This window comes from Peromyscus leucopus, chromosome X, assembly GCF_004664715.2.
Source record: "Peromyscus leucopus breed LL Stock chromosome X, UCI_PerLeu_2.1, whole genome shotgun sequence".
NCBI classification, from domain to species: domain Eukaryota; kingdom Metazoa; phylum Chordata; class Mammalia; order Rodentia; family Cricetidae; genus Peromyscus; species Peromyscus leucopus.
This window is the reverse complement of record NC_051083.1, coordinates 28,059,227-28,083,904: the sequence shown is the minus strand read 5'-3', so window position 1 is coordinate 28,083,904 and position 24,678 is coordinate 28,059,227. Positions and strand designations below refer to the sequence as shown.

Sequence of the window (24,678 nt, the reverse complement as noted above, 5' to 3'; positions counted from 1 at the left end):
AAAAAAAAAAAAAAAAAAGACAATGAGAAGTCTTCCTCTTAGAGGTTTCCTTAGTAGTTTGTACATGTTCACATAGGAGGAGTTCCTTCAGTATGCCATTAACAATAATACCACAAGCTAAATTCTCTGAATAATCTATGTTTATGAAATTCCTACAGAGCCAGAGATGGCTCAGCAGGAAAAGGCACTTGCTATGAAATCCATGAGAACTGACTTCCACAAACACACAAACACACACACACACACACACACACACACACACACACACACACACAATGTTGGGCCTGGAGAAATGGCTTGGAGGTTTAAGTGTTTGCTACTCTTCCAGAGACCAGCATTTGGTTTCCAGAACCCACCACCAGGCAGCTCACAACCACCTGTAACTCTAGCTCCAAAGACTCCAATGCCTTGTTCTGGCCACCCCAGGCACCTGCACTCTTGTGACTCGAATCCTAAATGGTCTTATAATAAAAACCTGGAACCAGATACTGGGGTGAATGCAGAAAGATCAGAGGAAACAAGCCAAGCCACTTCTCATCTCGCCAACTCCTCAGCCGATCCTGTCTCTATGAATCCTCAGATAGAATACTCCTGAGTCCTCAGCCAAAAATGTTCTAGTTCCTGTCTCCCCACGCCTTATATGCCCTTTTCCGCCCAGCCATCTCACTTCCTATCTCAACATTCCTAGTGCTGGGATTAAAGGCGTGTGTGCTTCCCAAGTTAATGGTGTTAATGGTGTGTGCCACCACTGCCTGGCTCTGTTTCTCTCCTAGACTGGATTAATCTCATGTAGCCCAGTCTGGCCTTGAACTCAGAGACCCAGATGGACCTCTGCCTCCCGAGTGCTAGGATTAAAGGTGTGTGCCACCACGGCCTGACCTCTATGTTTAACTCTGTGGCTGGCTCTGGCCTCTGATCTTCAGGTAAGCTTTATTTCTTAGATTACAAATATCACCACACACTCTCATGCACATATACAGACCAACACCAGTATATATAATTAAATAAATAAATGTAATAATAAAAGAGCTTTAGTAACAGGGAAATAATTTACAGAGCACACACATCAGCATACAACATGTGGTACTGTTTACTGCTAGTTTAAGAAAAGAACCACTTACTTGGGCAGTCATAGGAAATAGGTCTGGAAGGCACAGCAGCTGCAGCAACATCCATGATAGGCATGTCACCAGCAGGGTAGAGTCCCTCTGCTTCAAACTGTTCTGGCTTGTTCCCTGCATTCACATGAGGTGCAACCAATTGTGAATGAGTCCTTCGTAACAGCAGAAAGTGAAGGGGCGGGGGCTATGTAGTGCAGAGGTAGAGGGTAGGTGGAGGTTAGGGAGCAGTGGGGATAGATCTAAGCATGGAACACCAAAACTGTACTAAAAGCAACTGGTGGCCCTTTCCTACAGGGTTCTAGGTCCAACCACTTACACGGTACTCAACTCTCAAACTTTCTATTTTAAAGAATTACCTTTGTTTACAAAACTAGAGTCATTACTTAACAGATAATTCATCTGTCGGCAGATAAAATCCTTTGAATTCAATTTAAATATCAATGACTGAAAGCTAGCCAACATCATGGCACAGATGACGGAGGGGATCAATCTGGCCCACGGCTTAACTGAGGAGCTTTGGTAGCTGAAAGCTACTGGAGTAGGAAGAGAGAGTTTCTTTTTTTCTTTTTTCTTTTTTTTTTTTTTTAAGGGAAGAGGCTCCTACTAGGTCGCCCCTGCTCTAGTGAACGACCCTACTACACCCATGCACATATAAGCAGATAAAGTTGGGAGGGCGACATGACAATGGGGAGTCAGGAAGGAGTTTGAGGGGGAGGGAGTAAGCAGTGGCTATAATCAAAGGCTATAATCCAAATACATTGCATATACATGTATGAAATTCTCAAAGAATGAAAAAATTAATGACTTAACAAGGTGTATTAACTAGTTAAAAAACATTTCACAAAATTTACTAAGCCTTCTCAATTAACTATGCAAAATGATTCTTTCAGATTTGACAATGAAATTACAAACCCAAATGATAGGTTGTATACGAACGTAAAGAATTCTCAAGCTGGAAAGTCTCAGAGGTGATGGACCCTATATCCTTATTATACCCATAAAGTAGGGTAATACAGTCTAAAGCAAAGTTATAGCTAGGCCACCACTTTAGTGACTCTCATCTTAAATTTGTGTGTGTGCATGTGAAGGTCAGGTCAATGCTCGGTGTCTTTCTCAATCACTCTCCACCCTATTTTTTGTGACAGAGTCTATCACTCAACCCTGAAAGTTCAGTGATTTGGCTAGGCTAGCTGGCTAGTGAACCCCAGGCATCCTCCTGTCTCCACCTCCCCACTGCACCCAGCTTTTATGCAGGTGCACTTTACAGACTGAGCCATTGTCCCAGCCATTCATTTGAACATTCTTTCACCTCCATTCTATCAGTATAACTTAAAGAAAATATCTCATATTCCACAGAAAGGAAAAAGAATGAAGAATTACTTATTTTTTAAACTGAAGTAACCTCAACCTTGAAATAGTAAAGATTCACTTTAAGGCCTTAGTTTTAACTTAGAAACTATGAGTTATACCCATTTTTTTCAAAGGAAACTCAAATGCAACCTAAAATCCTTTGTAATAGAAACATGAAGCAAGGCTGGCAAGATGGTGCACCAAGCGAAGGTGCTTCCCAATAAGTTTGCCTACCTGAGATCAATGCCTGGGACCTACAAGGTGACAAGAGAACGGACTCCTGAAAGTTGTTCTCAGATCTCCACATGTGCTGTGGTACACAGATACACATACATGCTCATACACCTGCATGCACACGCATAATAAGTGTAATAAAATTGTTTAAAAGAAAAATAAAGCAATGTATCTGTATCTTATCACAAATTAGAATTGTCCCAATATACAACTGTTTTGCTAAAAGAAAGCTTTCCTACATTTTTCTCCTTATGAAAACTGATGTATGTGTGTCAGGATGGGAGTGAAGAGATGGCTCATTGGTTAAAAGCACTGGCTGCTCTTAAGGAGGACACAAGTCAATTCCCAGCACCTGGCATACTCATGGCAGCTAACAACCATCTGTAACTCCAGTCCCAGGGAATTTGACATACTCTTTTGGCCCCTATGGGCACAAGGCACACAGACATACAGGCAGACAAACACCTCTACACATACAAATAAGTACAAATTTCAAAAACTGGTACATGGCAAGGGAGATTGGCTCCATGAGTGAAGCACTTGCTTTCCAAGTGGAAACAACTGAGTTAGAATCCCTAGAATCCCATGTAAAAAGGGTCATGATAGTGTCTGTAGTCCCAGCATGACTAAAATAAGATGGAAGTCCAAGACAGGAGTATCTCCATCAGTTAGCTCACTGGCCGAGTAGCTTGGCATACTGGTATATAATGGTGAAGGAAGACATACTGCCTTATACAAGGTGGAAGATGAGGTACGACATCTGAAGATATCCTCTGACCTCTACACAGATGCCATGACACATGTGTAAACATGCACATATATACACAAAACTTAGTATTAATCAAAGCTTACATCCGAGAGGTGGTTCACACTCCTCATTATCTTTCAAAGATTGCTTGTCCACATTTGAAAATTCACTTTTGTCTTGTGTCTCAGTTTGTCTCTGATAAAAACTGGATTGAAAAAATAAAATACATGAATACGAAGTGTAGTAACATAAAAGCCAAGGTAATAGGGTGACAAAAGTTTTTTGGTTGCTGAAAATAATTTACAAAACTTTTGATTTTTTTTTTTTGAGAATGGTTCTCTGTGACTGGCCTAGAACTCACTATGTAGCCCAGACTGACCTCAAACTCATGGTAATTCTGTCTTAGCCTCCTGAATGTTGGGATTATAGGAATAAGCAAGTATGCTTGGTTCCAAAACTCATTTTTTCACTGGCTTATAAAGAATGGCTCCAAGTGCTGGAGAGATGGTTCAGCAGTTAAGAGCACTCACTAGCTGCTCTTCCAGAGGACCTGGGTTCAATTCCCAGCTCCTACATAGCTTTTCACAACAGTCTGTAACTCCAGTTCCAAAGGATCTGACACCCTCTTCTGGCCTCTGCAGGCACCAGGCACACATGTGGTATACAGACATACAAGGAGGCAAAATACCCATACATATTAAAAAATAATAAAGAATGGCTCTAGGCCCCAGTTGTAGAGTGCTTGCCCAGCATTCATGAGATCCTAGTTTCTATCTCAGACATTTCAAAAGAGAAGAAAAATGAAAAGAAAGAAGTGTGTGTGTGTGTGTGTGTGTGTGTGTGTGTGTGTGTGTGTGTGTTGGGAGAGAAAATGGCTCCAGGGGGCTGAGCCTGCCACCAAGCACTATTCTTGGCAACTAATCTATATTTACTCAGCCTCCTCCCTTGTTACCACCCCATGCCCTTAAGTAGTCATTGTTCCAGTTAACAAAGAGTATCGTACTCTTAATACTATTCCCAGGGTAGTTTTCCACTAACCACAAGCCATTTTCTCAAAATTTGTCAAAAAATACAAATTCCATATGCCATCAGCACAAATCAGCTGAAAATGGAACTCTACAAGTCCAACCATGTGTCAAAGTGTGCTGAGTCCACATACTGTGGGTCTCTATGCTCTTTTTTGGCTTTCTCATAAGAAAATCCAATACAAGCTGGGCATGGGGACTCACTCCTGTTGCTTCAGGGTGCAAGAGGCAGACAGGCAGGAGGACCACTACAAGTTTGAAGCCAGCCTGGATAACATAGCAAATGAGCCTGTCTGGAAAAAAACAAGTACAATATAAAAAATATTGAAGAATATCAATGCCCTAGGACCATGGTAGGCACACACCGAAGTTTTCAAGTCTGAACAGGTAGCATTCATAAACATCAGATGCCCAGCTGGAGCCCGCAAGCAGGGATTCACAATCTCCTGCTGTGGTCCTGCCTGTGAACCACAGCCCCAGCGATCCACCAGCCTAGTTTCTAAAAAATCTACTTCTTTCTACTTTGACAATCATACCTTTGAGCCCACTGTCGCTTTAGAATTTGTTTCAATGCCACACCAACTGAAACCCTGTTTATATTTAAATGCCACAACGTATTTTGTTGTTTGTTTTTGAGACAGTTCTGGAATTTGATATGTAAAACAGGCTGGTCTTGAACTCAGAGATCCATCTGTCTCTGCCTCCTGAGTGCTGGGATTAAAGGTGTGTACCACCACTGCCTGGCCCTCAAAGCATATTTTTTAATGATATTTTGATGTGTGAAACTTCTCCAACTTTAAAACTGAGCCAAATTTAATTGCTCTAACAAAATTTATTTATATTTGTCTATCTTTATGAACCAAATCCATTCATAGACCTATGAAGATGTTTATTTACACAATTATCACACATTCTCCTTCATAATTCAGATGACTTCCAAAGACCACAAATGATATAATCTAACTGTAATTCCAGACTGCCACATTATCTTTAATACTGCCTTCAAAGGGCCAAAGGGGTTGAAAGTCAAAACAGTAGGTCAGTAGAATGAGTCAACAGAAGCTGATGAGAAAATAACTTACCAGGCATTTTTCTCTGGAGCACAGGAGAAAGAAGGACCAGAGAAACTGTGCCTAGATGGATCAGGAGATGGCTGGGCTGTTGTTCTGTCAGGACAAGGACTAGAGGACGCAACATGTGATCCAGCTCCTTTGTCAAGACAAGGGATGGAGGAAGCAATGTGTAATCTACCCAGACCTATGAGGTAGAAGGAATCAGGTTAATTATAAACTGCATAGACAAGGTATAAAAGTAGTTTTTTAAAAGCTCTGTTAAGTTGAAAATAAATCCTATGCCATCCCTACAAATAGCCAAGCTTGATGTATGAGATCCACAAAGGCAATGATTCAAGATGATTCAAGCACCAAAATCAAACTATGTAAGTAACATGGAACATACAAAACTAATCAGAAGCAAGACAAAGGCCATGTTGCTCCTTCAATACTTCTGTGTGCTAAGGAAACTCTACACCTTAACACCCTTTGTGCTGCTGAGTTCCAAAGCAACCCTGTGACATGGGAGGGCTACCACTGCTGACCAGGGTATGGCAGCATGAGAACACCCATCACTGCTGGAGCAGGCTCCCCCAGGATGACTACTGAGAATACTACCTGAGTCTAAACCATCTATGGCACAACCCTCTGGACAGTGGCTTACCTTCTAGATACATTTCATTATCAAGGCTTCTTCTCGATTTTGGATGGGGTGTAGAGGAGTGGCGTGTAGAGGAAGAGATCCTGCGAGGCCGTGAAGTCACACTGCCCATGAATGCTTTGGACATATCATTCTTTTCTTCCTTCAGCATGTCCACAAGAGGCTGTTCAGAGACAACTCTGACCTCTGCAGAAACATGTCTGTCCATGGAACTGGAAGGCGCACTTCTAGGAACTCCTAGTGAGTGTACAGATGAAGGACTCTTTGCTGGCTGAGGACTCATAGTAGGATTCCGAGAAACTCTTCGATGGTAATTTCTGAATGCCTTTTCCAAGCGTTCAGCCTCTTGCTCTAGCTCTCTTACTTTGGCTTTAGCACTACTGGCTACAAACTCAAGGTCAGAGTCTGGGGAACTAGCCTCTGTCACCGTATTTGCATAAGGTAGGACCCTTGACATAACTGCACCTGCCATAACCTTGTTCTGTTCAAGAGGCGGATTCAATAAATCCCCACCTGTATCCCCATTGTAAGGCGCCATCTTGCCACTTACTAGACCACTCAGGGAATGAAGGGTCAGAGACGGCTTTGGATTTCGGAACACTTCATTCTCTAGGGCTGCATGTCACAAAAAGAAAATTTGAGAAATGAAAAGAAAAGCTGTGAATAAAATTAAATTATATTCAAGAATATTTTTTAAAGTAGTAGGAACAAGCTTGTACATTAAACAGTTTCTGAAGCCATACTCATAAGTATTTACATTTACTGAAAGCCAACTTCATGTATCAAGCCTTTATAAACACAATATAATTTTACAATCTGTTACAAATGAGTCTGAAATACCTACATCTAGATGAGAAGTGAAAATATGTAATTTACTTGGTTTAAAGTCTAGCCAGACCCGAACTGTAGCATATCCATTTAAGAAATCTTTGTTTATCCCAACCAACATGAATACTCACACATTTGACTGCAAGATAGTGCCCGCCCCCCAGCCTAAGTGTCAGATAACCTGGCCACGAATTCTCACTGCTCTCTGCTTGGAGAGGGGATGGAGTCTTCCTGAGGTGGGGGCCACATGGTCAGCAATTCCTAGAGCTGCTGAGATTTCCTAGCATAAATCTAGCACCTCTGCTGCCTGCCTCTTACCCTGCAACACCTCCTTCTGAGGCTTACAAAGAAAGACAAGTGTACAATGGACTAGGTCCACGTGGTGGACTGCAGGAGGGCCCTCGCTTCACTGATCTACTTCCACATTACAAGACTGTAATTTCAGTGGTGGACAGGCTGGCAAACAATTGCTAGTAGAAAACAAGGAACTGAAGAAGAGTTTAGAAATGAGTAAAAAGCTAGAAATAAAACTAGTGGAGGTGGAAGGAACAAGGGACTTATGAGAAACATGAGTCCAAGCAGGAACCGAGGAAACCTCAGATCAAGGAAGGAAGAAAAACAAGCTGAACTGGTAACAAATACACACTGGACCCAAAAGCAACCAAATAAGAAGGTACTCAAGGTTTACTACTCTCTTCTATGAAGCAGGAGAGAATGAGAGACATGCACGGTAAAGACAGAATAATGAAGCACTAGCAGTAACTAGTGCCTGAGTGGCTTCCATATACCCGCTCATACCCACCCACTAGCCACTCCATCCTTGCTCACTGTGGTCCAGGAGTATCATTATCCCCACTACAAATGAGGAACTTCAGGAAGTTCTAAAGCGTTATGCCCAAGGTCGAACAACTTAAACTGAAGGCCAAAACAAAAATAGGTCTCCAATTCTGAAAGAAATTTTCTCTGCACCCAGCTATTCTGCTTCTCTTATGTATTTATACACATGTCTCTGCTAAAGACTATATAAAAATATGGGAAAACCTGTTAGCCTTCTCAGGGTCACACAAAAAAGAAAGGAAACATTGAGTTGGGGGGAATCAAGAGGATTGAAGCTGAAAGGAAGATATACTGACAGGAGGGAGAAGCTGGAAAGAGGGAGTAGGGCAGACATGAACAAGATATACTGTATCCATGTATGAAATAGTTGAAGAATAAAGAAAAAGACCTGGATGTACTAGCACACATCTGCATTCCTATGACAAGATAGAAGGTAGGAACAGCGGGTCAATGGGCAGGTAGCTCACAGGTTAGCTAGCCTGGAGTAGGCAGTGCAGCCACCAAAACAAGGTAGAAACAGAGAACCAATTCCTGGTAAGTCTTGTGACCCCCCAAGTGCCACAGTGTTCTGGTGCTCAATGTGTCTATTTCTCTCTCTTACACACACCCACACCCACCCACCCACCCACCCACACACACACACACACACACACCACACAATTAATAAGTTATTTATTTTTTAAAAAGTCTCCAACCTGTCTGTGTTTGTTTTAGCTGTGATTTTAAATCAGCAACCTGAATGGTTAACCTTTTAACAGAAGCATCATATTCTGATATCTGGGCCTTTAACTGTGCAGAATGTTTAATCTGAAAAAGATCCAAAGAAAAAGAAATAAGTACAAAACAATTACAGCTTGTTTCAAAAGGAAAATTCTCGTATTGTGCTTATATTCTTTCTTTTGCCAATTCGAAGAAGCTTTTATACCAAGAACCTCTATTAAAATAACAACACCCAACCAAGTTTTTTTTTTTTTTTTTTTTTTTTTTTTTTTTTTTGAGACAGGGTCTCTCTGTGAAGCCCTGGCTATCCTAGAGCTCACTGAGACACACCTGCCTCTGCTTCCTGAGTGCTAGGATTAAATGTGTGTGCCACCACTCCCTCCTTCCCTTTTCCCTTTTCATTTTAAGTCTAAAAACAGCTAGCTATTTTTACTGCACAAAGACAGAAATTACAGAGACACAGTGGATGTGTGTATGCTACAAAGAAGGAATCATGGTGGGATTACCAGGTCCTCTGAGAAGTTTAGGTCTAGATAAATTTACTTTCCATTCAGTGCTATTACTATTAAGAATATAAAGTCAGAATCACCAGAGAATGTTCTCATATGAGAAAGGCTCCTTTGCAATGTTGGGGGAGAAATTCTTTGTATTCAAATAAATCTGGTTTCCATTGGTGTGGCATGCATAGTTTCTATAAGTACTACAAAGTGGCCTGGCATAGTACCCACAAGAAGGACAAATACTACTCACTTCACTCTGCAGCTGTTTCTGCAGAGCTTGCCTATGAGTCTCAAACTCCTTGTGTTCCAGTGCTATAGCATGTTCTGCTTTCTGTAATTCTTTCTGATAAACCAAAAGCTCAGGAGGTGGCTGAGTTATGCCTAAGAAGGGTTCCGAAAAAAAGAAAAAGGAAAACATCCCTAGTTATTATCAATCTTAAATTTGCTTATTTCACTTTAAAAAAGCAGCTAAAAAGGTTTAAAATTGTTTCTTTTCTTTGTACTCATGCAATTAACATTCTACCACTTCTATTAAATGGCCTAAAAACAATCCTGATTCATAAATTTCAGAATAAAATAATTTAACTCATGTTAATATAACTATTCGTCCAGGAGCCCTCTAAGTTAAAGAATTCTTTCAAATTCTTAAATTAACTCAGTAGCCTATCTCTTTCCTCTACCACATGCAGATAGTACTTTAAGAAAGTGTTCCCCAGCTGTCACCTGTCAGTCCCTGTCCCTGGTTTCATCCCATCTGAACAAGCAGCCCATGGCAGTCAGGCTCCAGAAATAAGGCTGATGGTACTCTCCATCTGGGTCACTTGAGAGCCCCATTAATAAAGTGTGCCTTACGTAGGGTAATCATAAAGGATAGTGCAACAGAAACAGAGCCACAATGCTAGTGCTCCCTTAGGACGAGGAGGCATAGGAGAGGGAGGAATGTCCAGAGGTACAATAAGTAGGCACAGGCACAGAGCGCTAATGGGAAGCCCCCAGCAGGGACTGTGAGCTCTGTTACCTGAGAGGCACAGTCGATAGGCAGTCCAGACTGCTGTACCTGGAGACCAAGGCTAGGAGTAGAAAATAACAATTTCAGGCTGGAGAGATGGCTCAGAGGTTAAGAGCACTGACTGCTCTTCCAGAGGTCCCGAGTTCAATTCCCAGCAACCACATGGTGGCTCACAACCACCTATAATGAGATCTGGTGCTCTCTTCTGGCCTACAGGGACACATGCAAGCAGAACACTATACATAATAAATAAATAAATCTTTTAAAAAGAAAATAACAATTTCAACCTCTCCCTGCCTCCCTCCAAGTGCTTACTAGCTCAACTGAGGCAACAATCAGAGGGCATGAACTGTGAAGCCACCCACAGAGGCAGTTATGTAACAAATATTACTTAAAATGAAACTAATTATGCAATAGCAAATAAAAATGAAGCAGCGCCAATATAAGGATCTTAAAAGATTCTCCCAATGTAAGCCTCCCTTACAGATACAAAGTTGTTCTATAATCCTGACTTAATGTAAGTTACAGAAACATGCAGATCAGAAAACAAGACATACGGTCTAGGAGACGTAAGTTCTCGTTCCTATTCTCTTCCAGTTGCTGTTTAAGTAATTTATTTTGTGCCTGAAGCTCCACTTTCTCTTCTTTCAGTAGTGAGTAATCACTCATCTCTTTCACCTTTTCATTCAGCAAGTGGTTTTGTTTTGACATTGCCAAAAACTGGGCTTTGACAGACTCTAGCTCCAGCTAAAATTGAAAAAGGAACACTTATATCTGAATAACTTTCACAGCACTACAAAGGTAAAGGCTGGAGGGCTGTCTGAATCTAAGCAGCATAAATGAATGCCAGTGACCACCAGACAGAGGTCAGGCCCCCTGCCCTGCTCACAGTCCAGGGAAGCTCAGAGCCTCTATCAATAGACCTGTCCTACGAAGTAAGGAAAGAGGGTATGGTATGGTGAAGGCAATTTGGAGTCAACTCTCAAATGCCACCAATACAGGACTGAACAAGACATTTTAAAACCATGAACAGATAAAAGGTGAAAACAATCTCTACTGCTGTGAGGTGCTTTCTTTTTCTTAGGCTTATGTGTCTCATATCTGAATCTGAAAGCCTACACAGATCTCATGGCTACAAAGGTAAATTTTACCTATAGTATCTAGTTCAGTTTGTTTGTTTGTCTTAGACAGGGTCTCACTTAGCCCTGGCTGGCTGGAACTCAGAGATCTGCCTGCCTCCTGGGTGCCCAGATTAAACGTGTGCAGCACTACACCCAGCTACAATCTCCTTTAACTACCTAAAGTTTGAGTTTTGTCCATTACATGACAAGCATACACTGAAGAAAACATAGTACCAGTGGCATGTAAAAACTGGTACTTTGTCTAAAAAATCTGCAAGAGAATGATGTAGTGATAGAAACTTGAATTCCTACCAATGGAATAGAAGAGGCTAAGATAGAAGCTAAGATATGCTAGCCATCTCTTATGGGTAGTTCACCCAACTCACCCAACAATCCAGAATTGTTAGAAATAGCTCCAAGGTTACACTCAGAGAACTTGCCTAAGGCCCATAAGCAGTAAGGAAGGGAGACACAATGTGAGCAGCAGGACTCTTAGATCCAAGCTCTTTTTCTATGTCCCTGTGTGCCTTTACTTGAAATTAGAATCTACTGCATTAACTTAGCTATCATCTTCTTAGTCATAAAACAATCAGTCCAAGCACATCAAAAAGAAGGCCTAAGGGCTGGAGAGACAGTTCAGTGTTAAGAGCATTGACTATTCTTCCAAAAGACTGGAGTTTAATTCCCAGCAACTACATGACAGCTAAGAACTCTCTGTAACTTCAGTTCCAAGGATCTTATGCCCTCCCCTGCCCTCCAGAGACACTGTATACACAGGCAAAACTCCCATATACATAAAATAAAAATAAATAAATCTCAAAACACCCCGATGTTCTCTGTAAATAAAAAATAGTATTAACCCTAACATGTCATTAAAGAAACTTAAAAAATAAGTTTAACAATTACCTCAACTTCTTTCATACGATTTACAGATTTACTGAGTTCTTCCTTTTTTGAATAAATAACTGTGAGCTCCTCTTGCAAATGCATAGTTTTTTCTAGGGAACAAAAAAGAACCAATTAAATAGTCATTTCCTAATGAACACAAAACACATTTAGTAATTATGGCCATTCTATGAGACCTAATCACTATTGCTTCATAGTCTAAAGCAACAAGTGTATAAGTCAAAAATTTAGTGGACAAATAAGAAATAAGTTCCATTACCCAATGAGTGATGAGTTACATCTGTCATGTATGTGGTGAAATTCCTACTACATGCTATCCGGTTACTCCATCTGGGAAGGGCCTTGGACCTGCTAACAGCACCTACTTTCCTTAAAAAGCAAAGATCTGTATGTTTTCCTGCTGTAGTTTTTCCTTCCTGTAACACAAGTCTATGCAATAAATACCATCAAAAGAAAATTTAATAAATCTAAGTGCACAACAGTGCTAAACTACAAGAGATAGATGCATCTGCGTCTATAAGACATGAGCAAAAGGAGCCACACAGTTGGTATCTAGTCAACAGCAAGTAAGCAGCTCCAGTTTACTTAAAAAAATGTTTGAGATTTAGAAAGTTCTGTGGTGGTATTGTGTTCCCCAAAATATTGTACACCATAATAAACTTGTCTGGGGTCAGAGACAGAACAGCCACTAGATACAAAGGCTAGAAAATGGTGGCACTCACACCTTTAATCCTAGCACTCCAGAGGTAGAAATCCCTCTGGATCTCTTTGAGTTCAAGGCCACACTGGAAACGGCCAGGCATGGTGACTCACGCCTTTAATCCCAGAAAGCGAGCCTTTAATCCCAGGGAGTGGTGGTAGAAAGCAGAAAGGTATATAAGGCGTGAGGACCAGGAACTAGAAACATTTGGCTGGTTAAGCTTTTAGCTGGTTAAGCTTCAGGCTTTCGAGCAGCAGTTCAGCTGAGAGCCATTGGGATGAGGACACAGAAGAATCCAGTCTGAGGAAACAAGACCAGCTGAGAAGTTGGCCAGATGAGGTTAGCTGTGGCTTGTTCTGTCTCTCTGATCATCCAGAATTCACCCCAATACCTGGTCCGGGTTTGATCTTATTAATAAGAACTTTTAAGATTTCTGCTACAAAGTTCATGTCCTTTTCACAATTTCCCACACATATACTGAAATGTAAAATTGAAATATATCAGAAGATGGGCACCGTGTTCTTCCTGAGAGACAGGGAGACCTTTTGCAGGCACCCACTCGGCATCTGAGTTTGTTGGGTAAAACTGAGTGCTGGGCATGTGGCTGAGCATTTCCATATTTTTACTTTGTGTTTTTGAGTATGATAATTTCTAAAACACAAACTGATTTCATTCCATATAAAATTGTCACACCATGTCATCTTAAAACCATGAGGCTTTGAAAATGCATACTGAAAAATCATGAGTGTTTTAAAAAACACTAGTTTTGTATAGTCCCTTGTGTACAGAGCCCTCCCACTGAGGTGTATATTTAATTAAAGAGTAAGTTCTACATGTTGTCCAAATACAATCTTGCTAGAGACTCTGTTAACCACATGGTCCCCAAATGTCACATAATCAGGGTGATTGGGACAGTGGCCCAGTTTGTTGAGAACTACTCTTTGTAAAGCTGTGCCTTGAAGGCCTGTGTTCTCCACTCAGCCCTACATTATTAAGTTGCACCTGACAATCTCAGAAAGACAGGTGGGGAGGACACTGGACCCCCACCCTGGCCTTCAGACTTGTGTAGGAGACACTTGCATCCTTCTGCGTGTGTGCAGAAGTCCAGGCTGAGGTGTGCTGAAAGGCCATGTTGGTGTCTTTGCCACCTTCTTTTTACACAGAGCACAAATGATCAGGACTTTGGAGAATATTTAATGTTCATACACCACAAATAAGTCAGTATGAATTAGCTGTTACTCCCACACCCGCGTCCCTAATGTTTAGGCTTCAATTTTCCTCATTTTCAAAAGATGGTGATTACCTTTTGAGCCTATGAAATTTTTAACAAATTGATCGGATCAGCATTTTCCTATCATAGGAGCGAATATAGGACAAGTTACAAGACAGTGAGATAATTTAAAAGTAGCTTCCATGCGGGAAATGTTTGAAAATGTTTGGGAATATAATCATATTTAAAATAAATGATACACAAGTCTTTAAAAAAAAAAGAAATATATCTGAAAATTGAAAAATTATTCAACTTTCATAGTCTCAAGTAAACTTGAGAGTTTAGGAAGTATAATGAATGACATGTAAGAAAAAAAGAACTAGGCCAGGCATGGTGGTGCAAGCCTTTAATCTCAGCACTCGGGAGGCAGAGGCAGGCGGATCTGGTCTACAAAGTGAGTTCCTGGATAGGCTCCAAAGCTACACAGAGAAACCCTGTCTTGAAAAACCAAAAAGAAAAAAAAAATAAAATAAAGAAAAAAAGAACTATGAAACCTGGTTACAGAGGACAGAGAAAGTAGAATTTTCTATAATGGGGCTGGAGAGATGGCTCAGTGGTTAAGAGCATTGGCTGCTCTTTTGAAAGACTTGGGCTCAATTCCCAGCACCCACATGGCAGCTAACAATTTGTAACTCCAGGTCCAGGAAACTGATGCTCTCTACTGGCCTCCACAAGCACTGCATGCACAGGGCACACAGACATATGTGCAGGCAAAACACCCACACACATAAAATAAAAACAAATATATCTAAAAAAAAATAAATGAAGAGCCAGTGAAATGGACTAGTGCGTAAAAACACTTGTTGCTAAGTCTGACAACCCAATTTCAATGCTAGGGACCCACATGGTAGAAGAAAAAAACAAGTCCCATAATTCTTCTGACCTTCACATGCACACCATAGCCCATAGGCCCCCCTTCCTCTGACAATATAATAATATGTAGATGAACATTTTGTAAAAGGCAAAGGCAACTTAGGAGCTAATAAGCTAGATGAGAACTAAAATAAGCCAGCCACCCATATTACCTTTATTCTTCCTTTCTTCTTCCAGTAGTTTATTTGTTCTAGCGATGTAGTCATCCTTTAGTTCCAGTTGGTATCTGAGAATCAGAATGACTACAATGAGGTCCTTGCCATCTCCCCGAAAAAGACCACTAACCCTAAGAAGCTTATCTGTAGCCCAGCATAACCTAAGGTTGTCAACATGGCTGAGGAGAAACTTCAAAGTCTCAGTTCTAAGGCCAGGCAACTGAATTTTAAACATCAAAGGTCCAATAAAACCCTGCCTCCATCCTGTAAATGTGGCCCCAAAACTCAATCACATAAAATAAAGAGTGTTATCACAGGGTTACTGAAAACAACTACTTTTCCACTGGTCTCCATTGGTACAAAGAGCATTAAAGGAAACAAAGCAAAGCTTACCTAGCATACAACAGATTCTATGTCCCCAGAGATGGCAAGGCAGTCAGTCACTTGTAATCTGCCTGCACAATCTCCCCAACCCAACCAGGATAAGAACTTTTGCTCTTTGAGCTTTATGTACAATTGAGAGTCTACTGGTATTTTATCCACATCAAGAAAAAGCAAAAGGGATGTTTCCATGGAATTTTAGTTATTTTCTTATCACTAGTCAGAGATGATTGAAAAAAAAAAAAAGACAAACCCTCCTATGATGAACATCCTCCACCCGTACAATTGCTGAAACCAAAGACTAATATTCAAAGTTATTAGGTGGAACATGTGTAATTGCCACTGAGGAAAGTTGCCATACAATTGTCTTTGCTTCAGGATTCTATTCACTGGCACAAAAGTCCAGACTAGAGAAAAGCTAAAGTACCTGGGCATGATGGCATACATCTGCTATCATTTAACTTAGGAGTCTGGAGAAGGAGAGTCAAGAATTTCGAGTCAACCTGGACGCCATAGCAAGAAGCAGGAGGGAAGAAGGGTGGACCAAAGTAACCAGAGCTGTCATATTTTCCTTTCCTTATATCACTTTTTTTTTTGCTTCATATAGTTCACTTTAGTTTCTTTTTGATTCTGGCTTTACAAAGTCTTGAGGGAATGCAAAGTGCATACATGTTCACAATCCAACTCTCCCTTAAATAATCTGTAAATTGTTATTGACAGTCATCTCAGTGGCAGCATGAGAAAGATTACTAAAGTGATTAGAATTCCAATTTTACACCTAATCAGCTACACAAGCTAAGCAAGTCATACAGTGCCCTAAAGTTAAAGGGAATAAAGATACAATATAATACATAGATATGTAAGGTTAAAGTAAATCATAAGCCCTCACAGCCAGAGAAGCTATGAATAAGAACATCTGATATAATTCTCTACAGTGGATGCTTTAAAAACCATCTTAACTCAAGTATGCATCATAAGGGTTTGATTTGTCATAGGAAATAGATTCTGTTCAAACACTAAACTTTGTCATGTAAATGGTAGCCTTATATACATCATCAGTTTTGGCTACATTTTCACCAACTTAATTCAAACACATTACTTCTTTAAAAATGCCAAACAAGGCTGTGCAAGGTTCACCTGAATGTACCAGGCTTCGCTGAATTCCCATGGGAGGCCTTACCTTTTCGGAGGAGAGGATGGGGGCAGGTTAGGAGGGAGGCTGGCTGGGAGTGGAAGAAGGGATGAGAGGGGGGAATCTGTGGTTGGTATGTAAAATAAATACAAAATTTCTTAATAAAGAAAAAAAAAAGCCAAACAATTACTTTAAAAGTTCAGTTTTGAGCTTCTGATCATAGGTCTCCTCAATGGTCTTTAGATTCTGTTCCCGTCTCTGAAGTGCCTCCGCCTCACTTTTATTTTTTTCTTCTTGGAGCTTCTGGGTCCTAAAATGAACAAAAAAAACATACAAAACAAGCCAAGTACAATATCTGCTGTAACGAACTTGAAGAAAAACGTTTGTAGGACAACAGACTGTACTCACAGTCTGTACTAGCAGACTGTGAGAGAGACAGAAGTCTTCCTATAGTTTGCAAACTGACCTAGTTACAGTATATCAGAACTAGGGAAGGAGCGGGACAGGGGTATCTGGCTTAAAGAAGTAGGAAGGAGCCAAGGCCAAAGTAGTTTCTTATAGGAGCTAATTAACCCTTAAAAACTGGTAGGAGGGCAGAGTAAAGGCACTTGTTGCCAAGCCTGACTTCGATCCCCAGGATCCATATCCACATGGTAGAAGGAAAGAACTGACTCTCAGAAATTGTCCTCTGACCTCCATGTGTGCACTGCTGTGGTACTCATTCACCCAGTCACACACCAATAAATAGATTCATTTGAAAATTAAACACACACACAAAACAAGCAAACTGGTTACATCATGACCACAGTGCCTCATGCCTATAATCCCAGCACTAGACAGGCAAAGCAGAAGGATCATTGCAAGTTCAAGGCCAGCCTGGTCTACATAGTGAGTTTCAGGTTAGTCAGGGTTAAAAAAATGAGACTATAACTCAGACTAAAACAAAACAAAAACCTAGTTATAGATGGTAAGTGGCCATAATCAATTTAGAGGTAAAGAAGAACGTTACAAAAGCATAAACAAAAGTGACCTTACATACGTAACATTTTTTTAATAATGCTTATTACAACTGTTGGATCTATTTCACTAGCCTGTAGACACTAAAGAATGAAGATCTGCTTTCATCGTGTACATAATAATCTATTGATTAAATACTGAAGAGAAGGGACGGAGGAAGAGAGTTAAGGAGGGAAGGAGAGAGGGAGGGACGGATGGAGGAGTCATATCCTTGCTATACATTTACTCAACAAGGTCTTCCTAGTGAGACTAGATGAGCAGTACGAGCAGTTCTCCACTTCCCAGGTGCTGCAGAGAACAAGCCATTCTGAGAAGCACTACCCAAAGCTCACTGGTCCATAAACTGGGGAAAAAGCTCCAGGTGTTAGCACCAGCACCCTCTGCTGGCTAACCTGAAAGGCATGCATCAGCAAAGTACACTTAATTTACCTGACTGCTTAGGAGGGCAGAGCAGGAGTGGAGGGAAAAAGTTAGAGAAGAAATCAAATGAACTGAGCCTACAGAAGTGAGAAAACAACAGTGATGAAGACAGTGACAATTTCTTTAATGTATTGGACTCCTAGAGTACCTATTGAGTGCTAACAGCTGATTCTAACGGGGGAAAAAGGTTATATACACACACCACAGATGGTGAGCTTGCTAGCAGTCCCAGGTAAAAACTGAAGGATGAAGCATCCTAAGCACTTAGAAAACGTTAAGTAGAACCCCAGCCCCAATCACGAGAAATAGTTCCATGACAAGCCAAATTAGACCAGATTTCCTTACTGGAGTACAAAGTAAGTAAATAGAGCAGGCCAGGATGCCTGGAGTTCAGCTACACATTTGAAACTATTGGATCTGATAACTGAAGGTAGCTGCAAAGCATACAATCTGTTGAAGCATTAGGAGTAGCTCCAAGTTGTCTAGCCTCAAGGCTGTCTGATAGACACACACTACCACACTAGGTTTCTATTAGGCTGGGAAGATGGCTCGGTAAATAGAGCGCTTGCTATGCAAGCGTAAGGACCTGAGTTCAGATCCCCAGTACCCATATAAAAGCCAGGCATGGTATGGGAGATGAAAGAAACACATGGATACACAGAGCTTGCTGTCCAGCCAGTCTAGTCAATCAATGAGCTTCAGGTCAACTAATGAAAGACCCTGTAAAAAATAAGGTGGTGAGTGATAAAGATGCCTAACACTGACCTCTGACCTTCATAGGCACATATGGGTGAGTGCACTTGCATATACCCCTGCAGACATCACACACACACACACACACACACACACACACACACACACACACACACCCCTTTTGGAAAAGGCTAGAAAATTTAGACATAATACTTGGTACAAGTTTTGCATATTCAAAAAGAACATGTATTACTCACAATTCAAAAGCTTCGATTCTTTCCTTCAGCTCTGCTTCTCTACCTCTCAGCAAATCTATGTCATTTAGTAGAAGTTGTCTTTGAGCATAAATTTCTTTCGTTTCAATCTGCATAAGAAGGCATTTATTTTTAGCAAGCAAGTAAAATAAAATAAAAACACTGGAACTCAGATTGCTTCTTAAATTCTAGGGCACAATGCAAGTTACAAATATCTAGGGTAACAATTTCTCCTTGAAGAGATTTCAATCAAGATTTGTTTTTTAAGTTATAAAGTTTGCTTTTCATATTATTGTTTGCATAAAAGTGAACTTCTGTGCACACAAAAAAATTAGTCCAGCCAGGCGGCGGTGGTGGCGCACGCCTTTCATCCCAGCACTTGGGAGGCAGAGCCAGGTGGATCTCTGTGAGTTCGAGGTCAGCCTGGTCTACAGAGCGAGATCCAGGACAGACATCAAAACTACAGAGAGAAACCCCATCTCAAAAATGCCCCCCCCCAAAAAAAAATTAGTTCCTCAATGAATGGGAAACTACACTGCACTATACTCCTAACATCCCTAGTCTAGTTCTTTAACACCCCTCATATTCCCTTACTCAAAAATTTGGTAAGTTCTTCAGCAGGAAAAACTTTAAACATGTACAGTCAGTAAAGAGTTCCAAAATAGAATCTCTATGGTAATTGAGGATGGTATCTAAATGTTTCAGTTTATGGGTCATTTGGTTAGAGGGTTCAGGTGAACTCCTAAGTGAATGGGCTGGGCCATCCCATCACTGAACCACCACCACCAGGAGCAGAAAAGTTCCTCATCTTTAAAGATCTCGCAATTTGGTTGAGGGAGAGAGAAACAATCACGTGAGGATGTAATGATCTCATAACTAGTATATAAAGACCACATATAGGAATAAGACCTGTATGAGTCACTCAGTGAGTTGGGGAAGTCACTGAGGTGACTTGAAGCTAGGTCTTTGAGGAACAGCACAGTCTTAGCAGGTAGAGATATGGACAAACATCCAAAGGCAGGGTATCACTGAATAGGATAACAATCTTCAATACTTTCATATACTATTAACTAAATAGGGATCTAGTCAGTCACATACATTGAAGATAAAGTTGTTATTCTAAACATAACCCAGTATCTTAAACATCTACGCTTATTCTCATAGATGAAATTAGTCCATTTCCCAGATACAGTAGACACATAGTAGAGGGGCCCTATTTAATGCTGGATAACAGGTTTTCCTGAAGGAAATCTCTGCCTGAAATGTGACTGGGCCACTCTGAACACAGCCTCTCAGACCCTACTCCTGGATCACTATGAGACTGCCATGTATCTGCATTTTCCCCAGGATGGGGGATCACTCACCTCCTTCCCTGGTTCTCTTTGCTCTCTTTATCCCCTAGCAGAGCCCCAAGGTCTTTAATTCTTGAGACTGCCCTTCTCAAGTCAAATTAAGCTTGGCAAAACAGCATTCCTTAACTACTGCTACCTTTCTACCCTCACAGAAAGGGGTGAACAGGTGCTCAGTCTAAGGACATGGTTTGCTCTTCCACTTCCAGGCTGGTGCCTCAGCTGGGTGTTGCAATAGGAACATCCTCTCTGCTTTAAAGAGCTGCTTCTCCTTGTCCATAGCAAACTACTTACCTCTGAGCCTTTCTCAAAGCCCTCTCTCCAATTTGCCTGACAAGATAGATGCTGTTTGCTGAGTGTCTCCTAATCCCAGTATGGACATTCACTCCAGCTCTTTCTTTTCTGCCCTGCAGAGCAAAGGCTACGTGGGCTTGTCTGAGCTCAGCCTTCTCTCTGAACTCCTGACTACAGCTCCAACTGCTCCTCTAGAGCCTTGTTTTATCATCTGTCCTTTCTGGATCCTAAATGAAGCTACTAACAGCAGCAGCACATAGCTACCCAGTAAATGATTTCCAGATATTACCTCTCGGTGCTTTTTGATTCTTTCCAGGGTATTCTTTTCCTGAGAAATGAGGGCTTCGTTTTTTGCTTGACAAATTCTTTCAAATTCATTCCGGAACTCAGCCAATTCCTTTTCATATTTTCTTTTCTCTTCCACCTTAACTTTCATTATTTCGGTTTCTCTAAAATACTTCAACTATGAATTGAGCACAAAAACTGAAAATAGTTACTTAAAAATAGAACAAATTTACTCTTCATTAAGTTTAATAATAATTTTCTGTCCAAATACATCTTTAATCCATTTTTAGTTTTATCTCATTTACTGTCCTATAAGATTCAGTCCAAAGTGTGAATAAATGACATCAATGGAGATAAAAAATGTGCATAACAGTCTAGTATTCCATTCTTTAATAAAAAGCTCTAGATGTTTCCCCACATATCTAAGATTAAGATAGAAGATAAATGGGAATAGCTGTCATTAACAGCAGCAAGAACTCCAGCTTACCTTTTGACACATTTCTACCTGAAGCTGGTGTTCTATTTCTCTCTTATATTCGTTTAACTTTGTCTCTAAAGATTCTAGCTTGGGACGGTGAGGAAAAGCATCTGCAAATTGATCATCAATAAGCTGAAACTTCTCGGCTATCAAAAAAATAACACAGCAAATTAGGAAATATAAAATTAACTCAGTCAGGTATATAAGAGGCCCAAAGCAGACTATACTAAAAGGGGAAGTATAGAGATGTCTGCTACCTACATTGAAATACATTAAAAAACTGAGATGGCTAAGTGCACAGATAAGTGATAAACAAGTACAATACAAATTTCACAGCAGCATGTATGTAAGTAAATATTCCCTGTAACATTGTTTCAACTGTTCTGCATGTTTGGAGATGCCAATAATAAATTGACAAGTATGAATCAATCCCTTCTTAGTTTCTAGGTGCAGGGACCTTTGGACTTGGATTCAAGTTGACACATGTTCAAAACAAGAACTTTAAAAGTATGAAAACTATGTACTTTAACTCTTGCATTTTACAGATAAGGAACAAATGGCCATAGAGTTTGAGTGGCTTCCAGAGGGTTAAGTAACTACAACACAACCAGGGCCAACTCAAGGCCTGAGGACTTTCTCATGCCGATCTCTTTCTAGGAGGCCCTTGGCCCTCAAGCCAACCACACAGCCAAATCAACCATGAAGTAGAGGGTAAACCTGAACATAGAGTACAATTCCATGCACAACAGCACACATGGGAAGAAAAGAATAGCAGGAGTAGATTAAAATATTGAGTGTTTGCAGCAGGCATAATTGTGAGTATGTCTTTCCAACCACTTCACTTATTTTCCAATAAGCAATAACCACAGAGTCTGACACAGGACTTTCTAGCCACATGTGGTCACTGAATATTTGAAATGAGCCCAATCTGAGTTGAGACGTGCTCTAGTGAAAATAACACACTAGATCTCCAGGAATTGCTATAAAAATGTATGTGAAATATCTATTAATATTTTTGTACTGAGTACTTGCTAAATATCTTGAATATTTTGGGTTAAATAATATAAATTAATTTCACCTGTTTCTTTTCATCTTTTTTAAATGTAACCACTAGAAAATTTAAAATTGTTTATGATCTTTGTATTATTGGAAAGCTCTCCTCTGCAATTAACATATAATATTTTGCTAATGGTATTAGAACTATACTTAAGGGCCTAGTTGTAGAGTATGCCTTTGTAAATGATGAGTTCCTTATCTTCCTACAAGTTAAAGACACTACTATGTAAGGATGAGCCAAAAAAGTGGGTAAGCACATCAGTATAGACAACTGCTTTCTATCTCTTTTGACACAAAACCAAAAAGTAGTATCTAGTTTGCTTTCTATGCTGTGACAAATAGCATGACCAAAAGCAACTAGGGAAGGAAAGGCTTTATTTTCAGCTTTTACTCCAGGTCATAGTCCATTACTGTGGGAAGTCAGGCAGGAACTCAAGCAGAAACATAGAGGAATGCTAACTGCCTTGTTTCCTGGCTCATAATACTACCTTTTCTATACAGCTCAAGATCCCTTCCTAAGTGATTGATGGTGCTGTCCACAGTGGGCTGGGCCCTCCCACATCGATCAAAACAATTCTCCACAGACGTACCCATAGTCCTATCTGATGGAGGCAATTGTTCAACTGAGGGTCTTTCATTCAAAGCAACTCTAGGTTGTGTCAAGTTGACAAGAAAAACTAGCTAGCATATGGATACTACAGAAAGGTGCAGAGTGCAAAATCTCTAAGCCTTGAACCAAAGACTTTGGACTCTACCCAAAAGGGAGTTTGTAAGTTGCTCTCCCCTCTGAGGACCTCAGCTTCAACTATTAAGTGAAATAATGGGACAATGACTTCTCTAACTCTCTGCAAGGCAAATGGTTTATAACATACTGTGGTGGTTGGAGTAAGAATGCCCCCCAATAGGCTCATATATTTGAATGCTTAGTCACCAGGGAGGGGCATTATTCGAAAGGATTAGGAGGTGTGGCCTTATTGGAGTAGGTGTGGCCTTGCTGGAAGAAGTATGTCTTTCAGGGTGGGCTTTGAAGTTTCAAAAGCCCAAGCCAGGCCCAGTGGCTCTCTCTCTTCCTGCTATCTGTGGATCTGGATGTAGAACTCTCAGCTACTTCTCCAACACCATGTCTGCCTGTGTGTCACCATGCTCCCTGCCATGATGACAATGGACTAAACCTCTGAAAATGTAAGCCAGCCCCCAATCAAATGCATTTCTTCACAATAACAGAACACTGACCAAGACACATACTAATTTAATAGCTATAAAATAAGGTTAGAGAAAACATGAGATGAGTTTCCTAGTTACGAGAGGTTAAACTCCACAAGTAAGGAAGACCCTTGTCTTGGGATCCCTGCATAACTGGTCTGTGTAGCCCTGGCATTCAGAAGGATAGATTATGACAGTGGAAAGCAATTCCTAGTCCCTCCAGCAACACAATTCCAGACAAAAATGAATTTCCTTGTCACCTACATACAGGTAGCATTTTACCAGATCTGGGAGACAGAATCACATAGTATGATAAATAAGCTAATTTTCTTCTTTCAAAAAACAAAACAGAGCCAAGTAAGGTGCTACACATCTGTAAATACCAGCATTCAGAGGAGGCAGAGGCTGTACAATCAAAAAGTTTGAGGCCAGCTCTGTCTATACAGTGAGTTCAAATCTAGCCAGGACTATATAATGAGACCTTGTTTGAAAAATAATCAGGCAAAACCAAAATCACAAGATATCTAGCAGTAAGTAAGAAGGCTATAATTACCTAGGGACACTTTGCTAGGAAATGTTTCACTCGTTTGCGTTTCCATATCACAGCTCTCTTTAACTTGATGATATTCTGCCAATTCCTTTAAGAAATTCATAAGAAAACCTATAAAAGCATAACATACATAGTTTTGTTTCAGAACATTATTCAATCATTGCTTTATTGCTGTTTATGAGTCTTGGTTTATAACATTATTTGATTACCAAGAAAAGATCTTTCCAAGCCTGATATAAACCTTAAAAGGAATACAAAGATTGCTATAACTACAAAAAATTATAAACTTATAGATAGTGTAAAATAAAGTCAAAAGACAAATGATATATTGGAAAAGATTCTGCAACACAGAGGGGCTCAACATAGTGTCAAAGAACTCTTACCAATCAATAAAATAGAAAAATATGAAAAGACATGGACAAAGTTCACAAGAAGAAAATTAAAATGGAAAATAAA

The 24,678-nt window shown here is 40.4% G+C and overlaps 1 protein-coding gene across 4 annotated transcripts in view; it reads right to left on the bottom strand.

The window, feature by feature from the left end:
* Ofd1 (OFD1 centriole and centriolar satellite protein) overlaps positions 1-24,678 on the bottom strand; it is a 52,325-nt gene that overhangs the window by 6,988 nt on the left and 20,659 nt on the right. For all 4 annotated transcript variants that reach the window (XM_037199412.1, XM_037199411.1, XM_028883540.2 and 1 more), the window contains 14 exons: positions 24,226-24,333; positions 21,423-21,559; positions 20,940-21,113; positions 19,011-19,117; positions 16,814-16,933; positions 15,108-15,181; positions 12,113-12,204; positions 10,643-10,832; positions 9,327-9,457; positions 8,552-8,663; positions 6,195-6,806; positions 5,561-5,735; positions 3,558-3,658; positions 1,122-1,235 (listed from right to left, as the gene is read on the bottom strand). In XM_037199412.1, the coding sequence (XP_037055307.1) occupies positions 1,122-1,235; positions 3,558-3,658; positions 5,561-5,735; positions 6,195-6,806; positions 8,552-8,663; positions 9,327-9,457; positions 10,643-10,832; positions 12,113-12,204; positions 15,108-15,181; positions 16,814-16,933; positions 19,011-19,117; positions 20,940-21,113; positions 21,423-21,559; positions 24,226-24,333 (2,247 nt within the window). The remainder of the gene's footprint in view (positions 1-1,121; positions 1,236-3,557; positions 3,659-5,560; positions 5,736-6,194; positions 6,807-8,551; positions 8,664-9,326; positions 9,458-10,642; positions 10,833-12,112; positions 12,205-15,107; positions 15,182-16,813; positions 16,934-19,010; positions 19,118-20,939; positions 21,114-21,422; positions 21,560-24,225; positions 24,334-24,678) is intronic.